Source organism: Rana temporaria, chromosome 3 (genome assembly GCF_905171775.1).
Source record: "Rana temporaria chromosome 3, aRanTem1.1, whole genome shotgun sequence".
NCBI lineage: Eukaryota > Metazoa > Chordata > Amphibia > Anura > Ranidae > Rana > Rana temporaria.
In genome coordinates, this window is record NC_053491.1 from 54,350,256 (window position 1) to 54,367,174 (window position 16,919).

The 16,919-nt window shown below is 45.6% G+C and overlaps 1 protein-coding gene across 2 annotated transcripts in view; it reads left to right on the forward strand.

Moving 5' to 3' along the window:
* PDE8A (phosphodiesterase 8A) overlaps window positions 1–16,919 on the forward strand; it is a 439,096-nt gene that overhangs the window by 282,100 nt on the left and 140,077 nt on the right. For both annotated transcript variants that reach the window (XM_040342584.1, XM_040342583.1), the window contains exon 2: window positions 397–453. In XM_040342584.1, the coding sequence (XP_040198518.1) occupies window positions 397–453 (57 nt within the window). The remainder of the gene's footprint in view (window positions 1–396; window positions 454–16,919) is intronic.

Below are 16,919 nucleotides of genomic sequence, written 5' to 3' on the forward strand. Positions count from 1 at the left end.
CCTCTAACTGCGGCTACAGATTATACTTTCCCAAACGCTAGCACAATTGGGTGAGTAATTTCTTCGCTCACAAATGGCTCTTAATGTGTCAATGGGTTTTTGCAGGTTGCAATAAAATCTTAGCAGCCATCCACATTTTCACTTGTTGTATCAAAACAAAACACTTCATAATATATTCATGATTTTTTGATTAGGCGTTGCAGCCACAGAAGCAAATACTGGAAATGCAGAGAAAACAAATCTTAAAATCTGCAAACATCCATCAGCAAGAGGTTCTAATTTTGAGTTTACAGCGCTGTTGTCTGGATAACCCAACAGTACTATGTATTGTAATGTATGCATTTCTATATGAAGGTTTGAGGATGTACAGTAAATATCATGTTCTTTTTCTCATAGGCAGCTGTAACAGAAGTGCAGTTTGGTCCAATGAGACTCCACCAAGATCAACTTCAGGTATGGCCGTGTAATTAGTGCTGTAACGGAACTAAAGTTATTTTTTTTTGTTGTTTTCATTTTGTTTTTGTTTTTTTTTTTTTTTTTATTTTTTTTTTTTTTTTTTTTTTTTTTTTTTAAAGTGTATTTTGTGCGTGTACTCGAGAGAGGAGCTGGACTGCAGGAGTTGGGAGTAGGCAGGCCTCCCCCAGAGGCAATCTGCCACCTTTCTCCATGCCCCGGGTGGCAATGGCGGGTGTGTGAGGGGGTCTTCCCACACAGCCCGCCCTACCTGCTCCGCTTTGAAGCCCAACGGGGCAGAGGGACTCCCTATAAGGGAGTGAGAGGATTAGCCCGCTCAACCAGCCCCATTAGTCCTTCGCCTCTCTTTTAGAGACCGCGTGGTCAAAGTGCGTGTGTTAACCCAATTTAGAGTGTGTGTGTAGGTGTGGTGATTTTTGTGGGAGGGGGGTGGGCGTACTAAGCGCAGGTTTACCTTGCATAGCACACCCACCGGGAGCCGGGCTGAGACCACCAAACTCAATTCACATGAAGCCGAGACCGGGATCCGAACCTCTAGCTGCAGAGGTGAATGGCTTGTCAGCGCAGTGCCAATCGCGTTGAGCCACCGCAGCTCCTTGTTTTCATTTTGGATAAGAGTCAGTTTTTTTTTTAAGCCATCTATCTGCTGGATTCGTGTAGGGTGGCGTATTTTTGAGGCGGCGTATCGTATTTACGATACGCCGCCGTAAGTCAGAGAGGCAAGTGCTGTATTCACAAAGCACTTGCCTCCTAAGTTACGGCGGCGTATCGTAAATATGCCGGCGTAAGCGCGCCTAATTCAAATTGTGAAGTGGTGGGCGTGTTTTATGTAAATAAACCATGACCCGACGTAATTGACGTTTTTAACGAATGGCGCATGCGCCATCCGTGGACATATCCCAGTGTGCATTGCTCCAAAGTACGCCGTATTGGTTTCGACGTGAACGGAAATTACGTCCAGCCCCATTCACGGACGACTTACGCAAACAACGTCAAATTTTCAAAATTCGACGCGGGAACGTCGGCCGTACTTAACATTGGCTAGGCCAGCTATTAGTTCGACTAACTTTACGCCTGAAAACGCCTTACGTAAACGGCATATCTTTACTGTGATGGGCAAGCGTACGTTCGTGAATAGGCGTATCTCGCTGATTTACGCATTCTAGGCGTAAATCAGCGTTCACGCCCCTAGCGGCCGGTGAAACTAGACAGCTAAGATACGACGGCGCAGGCCGTCGTATCTTAGCTACATTTAAGTGTATCTCAATTTGAGAATACACTTAAATGTACGACGGCTTAGATTCAGAGTTACGACGGCATATCTACTGATACGCCGGCTTAACTCTTTGTGAATCTAGCTATATGTCTCATTTTATAGATTTCCCCTTGCTTCTTGTCTCATAGCCCCAACAGGAAGTGAGAGGAAATCCCTCAAAAAGAAGGAAATCTTTGGCTGTCACCAGGGTCACTATAATATAGCATATCCTTTGGAAATTGTCTCTATACCTTTTTTTGGTGGCAGCCCAGAATTTGGGATTTCTTTATCGTACATCACGGGACACAGAGCGGCATTCATTACTATGTGGGTTATATGGAGTACCTTCAGGTGTAGACACTGGCAATCTCAAACAGGAAATGCCCCTCCCTATATAACCCCCTCCCATAGGAGGAGTACCTCAGTTTTTCCGCCAGTGTCTTAGGTGTTAGTCATGGTTTAGCTTGCCTCCGCATCCTTGGGATTAGGTGAGCTAACCGGTTCTGTCCAAAGGCCTCAGCGCTAAAGTGGTCAGTAACCGGACCCCAAACCCTTGGGGTATAGCCCATAATGCTTTTCTTTTTAGAGAGCTGGACCCTGGGCCCAGAACTTAGAAACCTTTGGGTGCCTAATGTTTCTGTTGCCAGAGTGCTATATGGGCCCAGGACAGTGGATCCTTCATAGGAACCCAGGGCCTGAAGGTCTAGACATCCCCACCGAGATGGGGGAAGATTGGGCCTCTTGCTTGGCAAAGTCCTGCGGCATGGAGCAGGTAAGTGAGGGGAAAACTTGCGGAACTTGGTTCTTAGCAGGTTTTTTCTGGGGGGTCACAGGGGACATGCCTAAAGTTATGCACTGCATCTGGCAAACTAGTCACATATCATAAAGATAGGATGGCTCTATATGTATTATTCCCCATAAGATGTGACCTCCCTTGTAGTGTTGGAAAAGCATTGAGTGGGGCCTGTGTGATATAAAATTATATGTGTGTGTCAGAGAGCTGTGCTTACCTGCAAGCCTCCAGGCGATGCTCCATTCAGTCTTCCTCCTCACGGCCTGCAAAGCAGGCAAAACGCTGACCTCCTCATGGTTCCAGCTGGAGCAGAGAGGTCCCTTCCTCCCAACCCCACCCCCCCCCTGTCGGGAGGGGCATTTCCTGTTTGAGATTGCTGGGGGGGAAGGGCGGGTCAGTGGCTTAAGGAAGGGGCGGCCCTTCCTTGTTTGTTCCATATAGCTCATTCAATACTTTGGAACTGAGGAGTAAAGACCAGAACGGCAAGCACGGGGCGCCGAGGACACACAGTGGCCAGAAAGAATATTGCAGTCTTCAGAAGACTGTTTTCAAGCCTAGGAATAGGCTGTTTCTTTTCCATCTCATAGTTTTTCTTGCAATACTACTCAGGGGGACAGAATGTTTTTTCTTTCCTAGATTTGAAAAAAAAAAAAAAAAAAAAAGATTTTTTTTTGGAAAAAAAATAAATAAAAAAAAAATAAATAAAAAAAGTGTCATCTAGGGGAGAGGAAGCATTTTTTATCCCCCAAACAGGTGTTTGGGCATTTAACTATTTATAAGTCCCAGGTACCAATAAGTAGCAGGTGTACCTCGGTATTGTACCATGGCATCAAAAAACAAGGGTACAAGAGGTGGGGATTCCCCCAGAGAGTCTGAGGTCTCGGACAAAGCTATGCCGCTGCTTTCCCCACAGGGAGCCTTGGGGCCATCGGGATCTGGGGCTGGAGCTGACGCGGGTCAGTCCAACCCTAAGATGGTCACGGAGGAGGTATTACTCACCTCTTTAAAAGAGATGCAGAAAAGCATGGGTAAAATGATAGCCGCAGCTATGCGGGGCAGTAAGCGGAATAGATCTCCGTCGCCCGAGCGCGGACCCTCAGAAGAGGAGGTCCTTTCCTCAGGGGAATTGGACGACCTCTTGGACAAGGACCAAGTAGGTTCAGGGATCGAAGATCCGGATACAGAGGAGTCTGGGGCAGTCTCCCTGAGGGAGAGCTGGTGGATTCAAGGATTGTCGGACTTGGTCCATAGGGCATTCAACCTGCCAGTACCAGATCTCCAGGTATCGACGGTTTCAGCTTTGGGCTCACTGAGGGCGCCTCAAAGCAATGCTGTGTTTCCGATCCATCCTCTATTAGAGGGAGTTTTGTTCCAAGATTGGAACAAGCCAGATAAGATCTTCTTACCACCTAAGAAGTTCTCTGTCCTATATCCTATGGAAGAAAATTTTTCCAAAAGATGGGCTACTCCTGCAGTGGACGCAGCCATCTCATGTGTTAACAAATCGTTAACATGCCCTGTAGAAAACATACAGGTGTTCAAGGATCCAGTTGATAAGCGCTTGGAAGCACTACTTAAGAACTCCTTCACTACTGCAGGGGCAGTAGTACAGCCAGCTGTGGCTGCGATTGGGGTCGCTCAAGCATTATCGGATCAATTTAAGCAGATGCTTAAACTTATTCCTGCCCAGCAGGCAGAAGAATTTTCGTATGTCCCTAAGGCCATATGTTTTACGGTAGACGCAATCAAGGATTCTATCCAGCAAGCGTCACGTTTATCGTTATCCCTTATCCATATGAGAAGACTCTTATGGTTAAAAAGCTGGGAGGCTGAGCCCCCATGCAAGAAGCTCCTGGTAGGGTTCCCCTTCCATGGAGGACGACTCTTCGGAGAAGACCTAGATAAATACATTCAGACCATTTCAAACGGCAAGAGTACTCTCTTGCCAACTAAGAAGAAGGTTCAGGGGCCTGCGTTTAAACGACAGTATTCCCCTGGGCAGGGGCCCTCTAATGCCAAGCAGTATCGACGGCCTCCTGCAAAAGCAAACTTCGGCTTCAACAGCAGATCACAAGGACAGGCTGTTAGAGGCAAAAGGCAGTGGTTTCGCAAACCAGCAAAACCAGCCCCCAAGCCAACCTTATGAAGGGGCGCCCCCACCCACGAAGGTGGGGGGAAGGCTGCGACTCTTTTCAGAGATTTGGGAAGCCAGCATTCCCGACGAGTGGGTACGGTCTTCCGTGGCCACAGGCTACAAATTAGATTTCCTAAGGTTTCCTCCTCCTCATTTCCAGGAGTCGAGGATTCCAAACGATCCGCCTCGGATTCCGGCCAGTCCTGGAACAGGGGCTGGGTTTCTACTCCAACCTATTCATCATCCAAAATCCAATGGAGATGTCAGGCCAATTTTGGACCTAAAGATGGTAAATGCATATCTAAAGATCCGCTCATTTCGGATGGAATCCGTGCGGTCAGCAGCTGCCACACTCCAGAAGGACGACTTCATGGCGTCCATAGACATAAAGGATGCCTACCTTCATGTTCCAATTTATCAGCCACATCAAAGATATCTACGCTTCATGGTGGCTTCGCGTCACTTCCAATTCGTGGCGCTTCCCTTCGGGTTGGCTACGGCCCCCCGGGTGTTCACGAAGGTCCTAGCTCCGATCCTAGCCAAGCTAAGGATCCAAGGGGTCACGATCCTAGCATACCTGGACGACCTCCTAGTCATAGACCACTCGTCTCCCGGCTTGGAGCGAGCAGTGGCCCTCACGGTCCAATACCTCGAGAGGTTCGGCTGGGTCCTAAATCGAGAAAAGTCAGCTTTCCAGCCCACAAGGCAGTTGGAATATCTCGGCATGAGATTAGACACAGAACAACAAGGAGTGTTCCTACCTCTGAGGAAGGTAAAAGCCATCAAGGAATTAATCCTACTGGTTCTAAGCAAGAAAGAACCGACTATTCGCCTATGTATGAGGTTACTAGGCAAGATGGTGGCCACGTTCGAGGCGGTACCATACGCCCAGAGCCACACTCGCATCCTACAGGCAGCCATCCTGTCAGCATGGAGCAGAAGGCCACAGGCCTTGGATATCCCGTTGCCGCTCTTATCAAGAGTCCGACAAAGTCTGTGTTGGTGGTTAGACCCTCAGAATCTACTGAAGGGGAAGTCTTTCAGCCCAGTGGCTTGGAAGATAGTGACCACAGACGCCAGCCTGACGGGCTGGGGAGCAATTTTGGATGGTTGCACTCGCCAAGGTACTTGGGCAAAGCCAGAGAAGCAGTTGCCCATCAACATCTTGGAGCTCAGAGCTGCTCGACTAGCCCTCAGGGCTTGGACGTCAAAATTGCAGGGGTTCCCGGTGAGAATTCAATCAGACAATGCCACGGCCGTGGCATACATAAATCACCAAGGGGGAACCAGGAGTCAAGCCGCTCAGAGAGAGGTGAGCTTGATTCTCCTATGGGCAGAGGCGCATGTGCCCTGCATATCGGCAATATTCATTCCAGGAGTGGACAACTTTCAGGCGGACTTCTTAAGCCGCCAGACTCTATGGCCGGGGGAATGGTCTCTGCATCCACAAGTCTTTCAAGCACTCTGCCAAAGATGGGGAGTGCCGGACGTGGATATCATGGCATCGAGACTCAACAAGAAACTAGACAGGTTCATATCCCGCTCAAGGGATCCGATGGCCTGCAGAACCGATGCGTTGGTTTGCCCTTGGCATCAGTTCAAACTTCTTTATGCGTTTCCCCCGCTCCAGTTACTACCCCGCCTGCTGCGCAGGATCCGGGTGGAACACATACCAGTCATCCTGGTAGCTCCAGCATGGCCCAGAAGGGCATGGTACTCACTCATCCTAAAGATGGTAGTGGGAGACCCTTGGACTCTTCCTCTACGGCCAGACCTGCTATCGCAAGGTCCGATCCTCCACCCTGCCTTACGGCATCTAAATTTGACGGCCTGGAAGCTGAATCCCTGATTCTCAGGGGTAGAGGTCTGTCTCAGAAAGTAGTCTCTACCCTAATCAGAGCCAGGAAACCGGTCTCTAGGGTGATTTATTACAGGGTCTGGAAGGCCTATGTAGGCTGGTGTGAGTCCAAGCGATGGCTTTCTCGCAAATTTACCATCGATAGAGTATTAAGTTTTCTCCAGCTAGGAGTGGATAAAGGATTGGCATTAAGCACAATCAAAGGACAGATTTCTGCTCTGTCAGTGTGGTTTCAGCGGCCGCTGGCCACCCACTCGCTGGTTAAGACCTTCCTTCAAGGGGTCTTACGTATTAGACCTCCAGTTAAATCCCCGCTTTGTCCGTAGGATTTAAATCTTGTTCTGTCAAGTTTACAGAAACAACCGTTTGAGCCGTTGGCTGAAATTCCTTTGGTTCTACTGACAAGGAAGTTAGTATTTTTGGTTGCCATAGTTTCCGCAAGAAGAGTATCGGAACTGGCGGCCTTATCCTGTAAGGAACCATATCTTGTTTTTCATAAGGACAGGGTCGTTCTCCGCCCTCATCCTTCCTTCCTACCGAAGGTCATATCCAGTTTTCATTTGAACCAGGATTTGGTATTACCATCCTTCTTCCCTAAACCTACTTCCAGAAAGGAAGGGTTGCTGCATACCTTGGATATTGTCAGGGCCATGAAGGCCTATCTTAAAGCTACAAAGAAGATCCGGAAAACAGATGTGCTGTTCATTCTACCGGATGGGCCCAAGAAGGGGCAGGCAGCTGCAAAGTCTACCATTTCTAGGTGGATTAAGCAATTAATCACTCAGGCCTACGGCTTGAAAGGGTTTCCTCCTCCAGTATCATTAAAGGCTCATTCTACTAGAGCCATGGGCGCCTCCTGGGCAGCACACCACCAGATCTCTATGGCTCAAGTTTGCAAGGCGGCAACCTGGTCTTCTGTCCACACGTTTACAAAATTCTACAAGTTGGACGTAAGAAGGAATACTGATACTGCCTTCGGGCAGGCAGTGCTGCAGGCTGCAGTTTGAGACCCTCGGATTCCGGGGGCTCCTCTTTTTTGAGTTAAATTTAAAATTTAAAATTATTTTTCTCAACTAAGTTGGATTTATTATGATTTGAGTATTTCTCTAAATTAAATCCTTTTGTCTTGGAGATGTTCTCCCTCCCCTCATTGTAAGCATTGCTTTGGGACATCCCACATAGTAATGAATGCCGCTCTGTGTCCCGTGATGTACGATAAAGAAAAAGAGATTTTTAATACAGCTTACCTGTAAAATCTTTTTCTTGGAGTACATCACGGGACACAGAGCTCCCACCCCTCTTTTGAGGACCATTTTGGGAGGCATACTGCTTGCTACAAAACTGAGGTACTCCTCCTATGGGAGGGGGTTATATAGGGAGGGGCATTTCCTGTTTGAGATTGCCAGTGTCTACACCTGAAGGTACTCCATATAACCCACATAGTAATGAATGCCGCTCTGTGTCCCGTGATGTACTCCAAGAAAAAGATTTTACAGGTAAGCTGTATTAAAAATCTCTTTTTTCTTTCACTTTCTTGCCCCTCCAGTGCTCACCAAAGCGCCGGGCTATGGATGGCATGGAAGTGGCTGGCTGAGGATTTCAGCAGCTCACTCCAAACCATCTGCCGATCAAGTATCTGGGTAGCAGGCCAGGAGGGCCATTCTCCTGAAATGGAAACTGGAGGCACCCCCCACACTCAAATTTTGGTTGACGCACATGGGTAGGATGCTTATTATGGAGAAGTACATATATCAGCACAGGGGAAATGCGGTCAAATTTGACAGGATTTGGGATGCATGGCTTGCCACACCTGGCTTGAGCCCTATGGAACTTGTTCAGATGAGGCTGCTGGGTGGTAATTAGACTTGCCAGTTACGGGGAGGTGGGATCGGAGGGCATGCTACTGGGTATAACTAGTACCTGCTAGGTTCTTAATGGAGAGACTCATGTGTAGTGTACTATATATATATATATTATGTCTGATATGTCATATTGTTTTTTCCCCTGTATGTTCTGTGAGCAATAAAAACTTTTCTGATTTAAAAAAAAGTATCTGGGTAGATCCTGACATTGTTGTCGAGAGACTGGAGTGGACCACTGTTGGCTGAATATGGGTCACAGGAGTGCAGAAATACAGTCCTGTGACCAAAAAGCTGTGGCCATACTTCTAATACCATGGTCATATTAATGACCTAATATGACCATGTGACCATATAAGTAATGTCACAAGCATCCCCATCCCTTTGTGTACCCCAGATCATTGACCCTGCAATGACAGCTAATAGACATGTGCACACTGAAATATTTTGTTTCGGATTTTCGTTTTCGTCCGAAAAATAAATTTATTTAGTTACTCCCGAAATTCGTTTTTATTAATTTCGTTTTTCGTTGGAAATTGCATTAGTCCGAAAATCCGAACGAATTAAGGTTGAATCTGTCATTGAAGGCTTATGGTGTCGGACTGTCTGTCGAATGTTCAAAGAAGATTAGACAGAGCAGCGAAACTGTACGACGCTTCAATCATAGTTTACCGGTCAAATGTTCCGCCTACAAGCTATAGTAGAATTTTAATGTTGTATGACACTAATAATAATTATATTTATTAATTATTATTACTTGTCAACCAACAATATAATTTTTTATAGCCTATGGGCCAAGCATTTGACTGGAAATTTATGATTGCAGCGTCGTACAGTTTAGCTGCTCCGTCGAATCTTCAGAACTATCAACAGACACCAAGGGCCAAATTCTCAAAAAACGGGCTTAACTTAACTTTTCCGAGTTAAGTTACACTGCCGCAAATCTCCCAAGTTAGGTGCCGATCCTCAAAGCACTTACCTGGAAATTTTCGGCAGTGCAACTTAACTCCGTCCGGCGCAAGGCGTTCCTAATACAAATGGGCGATTCCCATTTAAATTAGGCGCGCTCCCGCGCCGGACGTACTGCGCATGCCCGTGACGTAATTTTTCCCGACGTGCATCGCGTGTTTTTACGATACGCCGAGTTTTGAGGATCGCGCCGGGTAAAAAAGTTGCGTCGGGGAAAAAAAAAAGATACGGCGAAAAAAAAAAAAATTCAAAAAAAAAAAAAAAAAAAACGTGTCGCGAGGAAGAAGGGTCTATTTTTACAAGGTGTAAACAGTTTACACTTTGTAAAAGCAGCCCTAATTTTACACATGCAAACTAAAACTTACGGCGAAAAAACGAAGCTGAAAAGCTTTGTGGATCGCCGTAAGTCCTAATTTGCATACGCTAGGCTGCATTTCGACTCAAAATGCCCCCAGCGGCGGATGCGGTACTGCATCCTAAGATCCGACAGTGTAAGTCTCTTACAGATGTCAGATCTTCTGCCTATCTTTGGAAAACTGCTTCTGTGGATCAGTTCCAAAGATAGGCACAGGGATACGCAGGCGGAACAGCAGATCCGCCTGCGTATCTCTTTTGAGGATTTGGCCCCATAAGCCTTCAATGACAGATTCAGCGTTTTTCCATGCTTTGTCGAATCTTCGTCGTTCATGTTGAATTGTCAAGTTAGTTCTAGCTATTTTACTGCTCCTCCTCTTTGGTTACAATCAGCCAATAACATTCATCATCATCATTATTTTTATTTTACTTCCCCCACCCAATTCCAGCAGCGATCTTTTGTCTCTATAATGTCAAATCTTTTGTCTCTATAATGTCGAATCTTTTCTCTCCATGTAGCATAATCTTGGACTAATAGAGTTAAGGTTAGGCACATTCGACCAACAAAAACTAAAATAAAGCATTTTTTTATGTCGTATCTTTCAGTTTTCGTATTCTGTGCTTTAGTTTTCGTTTGTTAAAACGATAACAAAAATACCTGAAATTCGGACGAAAATGCGTTCGGACGAAAACGAATGCACATGTCTAACAGCTAACTTCCAGGTTCAAATGAACTTGGGTTTGAACTGAACTCAAACCTGTACCTAAGCTCATTGCTAGTTACCAGGACAAATAAAGAGGGGAATCTCCCTAACAGGGACCCAGACAACAATACAAACTTGATTATTGGATCTAATCCCTCTCCACTCTATCCAAAACTAAAAAAAAAGTTAACTGTCTATTTTGCACTGCCTCCTTCATGTCACCCCCTGCCTCCCCTCCACAACCACGTCCTCTTGCCTTCCTTACACAGAGCAGAGAGCAGCCAGGAGGCACAGCAACATTGGATGGAGGGTGGGAGCAGGGAGCTGCCGAGGTTAACTTTTCCTATTAACAAGCTGGTGATTGGTTGCTAGTGTCCTAGCATCCAATCACCTGCTAGTTTATCTGGAAAGTTAACTCCAGCCCCTGACTTCCATCCAGTGCGGCTGTGCCTCCTGTTCTCTCATTGCTATCCCCTGCTCTCCGCGCTGCCTTAAAAATGAAGGCCAGGAGGGAAGGAAAGCTCCTAAATGACGCGACCGCGGGTCCAGATCGGACAGTGACTTGGTCCAAATGAGGCAGTCCACCATTTATTTATGCCTGGTCTACACTTTCAATCCCAAGGTTATTAAAGGGGTTGTAAAGGTACAATTTTTTTTCCCCTAAATAGCTTCCTTTACCTTAGTGCAGTCCTCCTTCACTTACCTCATCGTTCCATTTTGCTTTTAAATGTCCTTATTTCTTCTGAGAAATCCTCACTTCCTGTTCTTCTGTCTGTAACTCCACACAGTAATGCAAGGCTTTCTCCCTGGTGTGGAGTGTCATGCTCGCCCCCTCCCTTGGACTACGGGAGAGTCAGGACGCTCTTTACATTGCAGATAGAGAAAGGAGCTGTGTGTTTGTAGGCATCCTGACTCTCCTGTAGTCCAAGGGAGGGATAGATCACGACACTCCACACCAGGGAGAAAGCCTTGCATTACTGTGTGGAGTTACAGACAGAAGAACAGGAAGTGAGCATTTCTTAGAAGAAATTAGGACATTTAAAAGCAAAATGGAAGGATGAGGTAAGTGAAGGAGGACTGCACTAGGGTAAAGGAAGCTATTTAGGGAAAAAAAATTGTACCTTTACAACCCCTTTAAAGCGGGAGTTCACTCGAAAAACAATTTTTAACATTAGATTGAGGCTCATTTTGTCAAGGGGAATCGGGTGTTTTTTTTTTTAAATCGAAGCAGTACTTACCGTTTTAGAGAGAGATCTTCTCCGCCGCTTCCGGGTATGGTCTTCGGGACTGGGCGTTCCTATTTGATTGACAGGCTTCTGACGGTCGCATACATCGCGTCACGAGTAGCCGAAAGAAGCCGAACGTCGGTGCGGCTCTATACGGCGCCTGCGCACCGACGTTTGGCTACTTTCGGAAAATTGTGACGCGATGTATGCGACCGTCGGAAGCCTGTCAATCAAATAGGAACGCCCAGTTCCGCAGCCCATACCCGGAAGCGGCGGAGAAGATCTATCTCTAAAACGGTAAGTACTGCTTCGATTTAATAAAAAACACTCGATTCCCCTTGACAAAATGAGCCTCAATCTAATGTTAAAAATTAAGGGCCAGATCCACAGCCAGCGAGCGCAAAGGTTCCGATTTAAGTTACACCGCCGCAAAATTTCTACCTAAGTGCCCAATCCACAAAGCACTTACCTAGAAATTTGCAGCGGTGTAACTTAAATCTGTCCGGCGCAAGGCGGGCCCAATCTAATGGGGCGAGTCCCGTGCTTTGCGCGGATTTACGTTGCGCCGAGTTTTGAGAATCGCGACGGGTGTAAAAGAAAAAAAAAGAGTTGCGGCGGGAAGAAAAAAAAACTTTGAAAAAAAAATTGACAGCGACGCGGGATAGAAGGGTATACGTTTACATGGTGTACTAAGTTTACACTTTGTAAAAGCAGCCCTAATTTTGCGATGACAAACTAACACTTACGGAGAAATAACGAAGGGAAAAAGCTTTGTGGGTCTCCATAAGTGCTAATTTGCATACCCGACGCGGAATTTCGACGAGAAATGCCCCCAGCGGCGGCCGCAGTACTGCATCCTAAGATCCGACAGTGTAAGTCCATTACACCTGCCGGATCTTGGGAATATCTATGCGTAACTGATTCTATGAATCAGTCGCATAGATAGAAACAGGGATACGACGGCGTATCAGCAGATACGCCTGCGTAACCCTTTTGTGGATCTGGCCCTAAGTTTTTGGGTGAACCTCCACTTTAAGAGCACTGATTACTTACCATCCATAAGGCTCACTCCAGTGTGCATCATATGCCCCTCAAGGCAATAAAGCCAGATCTAATGCTCTCCATTTAAAACATTAACAACATAAAACACTTTTATTAACCACTTGCCGACCTCCTCATGTAGATATACGTCAGCAGAATGGCACGGACAGGCACATGTACGTACCTGTACGTCCTCTGCTTGACGTGGGTCGGGGGTCCGATCGGGACCCCCCCGCTACATGCGGCGGTTGGTAAGCCTCGGGGAGCGATTCGGGACGACGGCGCGGCTATTCGTTTATAGCCGCACCGTCGCGATCGCTCCCCGGAGCTGAAGAACGGGGAGAGCCGTGTGTAAACACGGCTTCCCCGTGCTTCACTATGGCAGCGCATCGATCGAGTGATCCCTTATATAAGGGAGACTCGATCGATCACGTCACTCCTACAGCCACACCCCTCTACAGTTGTAAACACACACTAAGTGATCACTAAATGTTACAGCGCCCCCTGTGTTTAACTCTCAAACTGCAACTGTCATTTTCACAATAAAGAATGCAATTTAAATGCATTTTTTGCTGTGAAAATGACAATGGTCCCAAAAATGTGTCAAAATTGTCCGAAGTGTCCGCCATAATGTCGCAGTGACGAAAAAAATCGCTAATCGCCGCCATTAGTAGTAAAAAAAATAAAAATGCAATAAAACTATCTCCTAATTTGTAAACGCTATCAATTTTGCGCAAACCAACCGATAAACGATTATTGCGATTTTTTTTTTTTTACCAAAAATAGGTAGAAGAATACGTATCGGCCTAAACTGAGGGGGAAAAAAAATGTTATATATGTTTTTAGGGGATATTTATTATAGCAAAAAGTAAAAAATATTGCATTCTTTTCAAAATTGTCGCTCTATTTTTGTTTATAGCGAAAAAAATTAAAACCGCAGAGGTGATCAAATACCACCAAAAGAAAGCTCTAATTGTGGGGAAAAAAGGACGCCAATTTTGTTTGGGAGCCACGTCGCACGACCGCGCAATTGTCTGTTAAAGCGACGCAGTCCCGAACTGTAAAAACCCCTTGGGTCTTTAGGCAGCATATTGGTCCGGGGCTTAAGTGGTTAACAAAAGATAAGCAGCCCAATATACTCATTAAAAATCAGCCGATATATAAATGATTAAACATTGCCACTTCCCTGGAGATCGGTAAAACACGGGCCGAAAAATAGATACCAGAAACACCGCTAGCAATTCTGATGCTGGGCGACTGCTATTGACCATGATGGTGTCGCTTGGTAGGCTCTGCCCTTTACCAGGCCTATTGAGTGACATCACATTCAAAAGTTGCAGCTGTTTCAGTGCTGAGAAACCCAACTTTTTAAACGTGAAGATATAAAACGTGAGGGATAGAACTGTCAACATTTTAATAAAAATGTATTTTATTTTTTTCACAAGAAATAAAATTAACACAAAACAATTATGGATTCCATTTTACATACATCAGATATTTTTTCCATTGCGTACGTTTTGTGAACATTTAATATGAATGAGTGCAGTTCAGATGGAAACCTATAAATTGCGTAGCGTAGGAATGGCTCTATTTCACGCTGGGGGACGAGATGGAACAAGAGGTCAGTTGATGACATGGGTAAGCTTAGAAGAACTGAGACAGTATAGAAAGACAAGTAGATGTTTGGCAGGCTCGGTGGAAACATCATCAATGAAAGACGTCTAGGAATAAACTAAGACATATCCTGAGAATGGATTATAGACCAGAAATAACTCTGGATGGGAAGATTGTGGATTCCTATTTATTCTTATGTGCCTTTGACTATTTAGTGAGAAAAACACTTCTCTGTAGATATTTTCAAACTACGAATAGGAACGGCCAGAATTGTATCACATAATTACATGCGTTAGTAGAACTACAGACTAACATTTTGTTGATGACTTTGATAATGTATTCTTTATTAAACAATGTATGTGTTTATTAAAGTTGGCACCAGACATGCTCTGGAACAAGAGACCATTTCAGAAGTATACATAAGACGTCATATCAGTTACAGTCATTTAACATGGTATCCCTAGATTATGACACATAATGTATGTAAAACCAACCATTTTCTTTTTTTTTGTTATTCTTATGCAAGTAAAATATGTAAACATAACAGTACAGAATATAACAAAGGAAAATCACATGTTCATACCAAAAATTCTTCAGCCATATGTCTTGCATATCTCTGACACCGAGTGTGACCAAGACGTGATGGAGGCCACCCAGAAACTCCCTAACCGCCAAGGATCAGGATGGATTCAGGTGTCCCACGTTTATTTATCTGTTAGTCCTACTAATATAATGTCCTACTAATATTACAGGACTAGGGTTCATAGACAGTGTTTAACCACTTAAGCCCCGGACCATTTTGTTGCTAAATGCCCAGGCCAGGTTTTGCGATTCGGCACTGTGTCGCTTTAACAGACAATTGCGCGGTCGTGCGACGTGGCTCCCAAACAAAATTGGCGTCCTTTTTTCCCCCCACAAATAGAGCTTTCTTTTGGTGGTATTTGATCACCTCTGCGGTTTTTATTTTTTGCGCTATAAACAAAAATATAGCGACAATTTTGAAAAAAATGCAATATTTTTTACTTTTTGCTATAATAAATATCCCCCAAAAACATATCTAAATTTTTTTTCCTCAGTTTAGGCCGATACGTATTCGTTTACCTATTTTTGGTAAAAAAAAAAGGGAATAAGCGTTTATCGATTGGTTTGCGCAAAATTTATAGCGTTTACAAAATAGGGGATAGTTTTATTGCATTTTTATTAATTGTTATTTTTTTACTACTAATGGCGGCGATCAGCGATTTTTTTCGTGACTGCGACATTATGGCGGACACTTAGGACAATTTTGACACATTTTTGGTTCCATTATAATTTTCACAGCAAAAAATGCATTTAAATTGCATTGTTTATTGTGAAAATGACAGTTGCAGTTTGGAAGTTAACCACAGGGGGCGCTGTAGGAGTTATGTTTCAACTAGTGTGTGTTTACAACTGTAGGGGGGTGTGGCTGTAGGACTGACGTCATCGATCGAGTCTCCCTATAAAAGGGATCACTCGATCGATGCGCCGCCACAGTGAAGCACGGGGAAGCCGTGTTTACATACGGCTCTCCCTGTTCTTCAGCTCCGGGGAGCGATCACGACGGAGCGGCTATAAACGAATAGCCGCCCCCTCATCCCGGATCGCTCCCCGCGGGAATCCGACCGCCGCATGTAGCGGGGGGGGGTCTCGATCGGACCCCCGACCCACGTCTAGGCAGGCACGTACAGGTACGTTGATGTGCCTGTCCGTGCCATTCTGCCGACGTATATCTACATGAGGCGGTCGGGAAGTGGTTAAAGGGTTTGTAAAGGAATTTTTTTTTTTTTTTTTATCTCAATGCAGTGCTGTTTCATGTCCTCATTGTTCCTTTTTGCTCTCAAGTTGCTGTAATTCTTCTCTGATCTCCACACTTCCTGTTGTCTGTCTGTTTCCTGATAACCACAGTACTGGGAGCTTTCTCTCTGTGGTCACTAATCAAGGAGGTGTGATTACTGTGGGCCAGATTCAGATAGAGATACGACGGCGTATCTCCTGATACGCCGTCGTATCTCCTGATACGCCGTCGTATCTCTGAGTTTCGTCGGTCGGATCTATGCGGCTGATTCATAGAATCAGGTTCCACATAGATCTCCCTAAGATCCGACAGGTGTAAGTGACTTACACTGTCGGATCTTAGGCTGCAATTCCAGGCCGGCTGCTAGGTGGCGTTTCGCTTTTATTTACGCGACGAATATGCAAATGGGGATTTCCGCCGATTCAGAAACGAACGACCGCCCGGCGCATTTTTTTTACGTCGTTGCGTTCGGCTTTTTCCGGCGTATAGTTACCCCTGCTATGTGAGGGGTATCCTATGTTAAGTATGGCTGTCGTTCCCGCGCCGAGTTTTGAATTTTTACGTCGTTTGCTTAAGTCGATTCAGAAAAGAGCTGGACGTAAGTTACGCTCACGCCGAAACCAATGACATCCTAGCGACGTCATTTGGAGCAATGCAAGCTGGGAAATTTAGCGGTCAGCGCATGCGCAGTTCGTTCGGCGCGGGGACGCGCCTGATTTAAATTTGAATTCCGCCGGGGGATTTACGATACGCCGCCGCAACTCTTAGAGGCAAGTGCTTTCTGAATTAAGCACTTGCCTCTAAAACTTGCGCCGGCGTAAC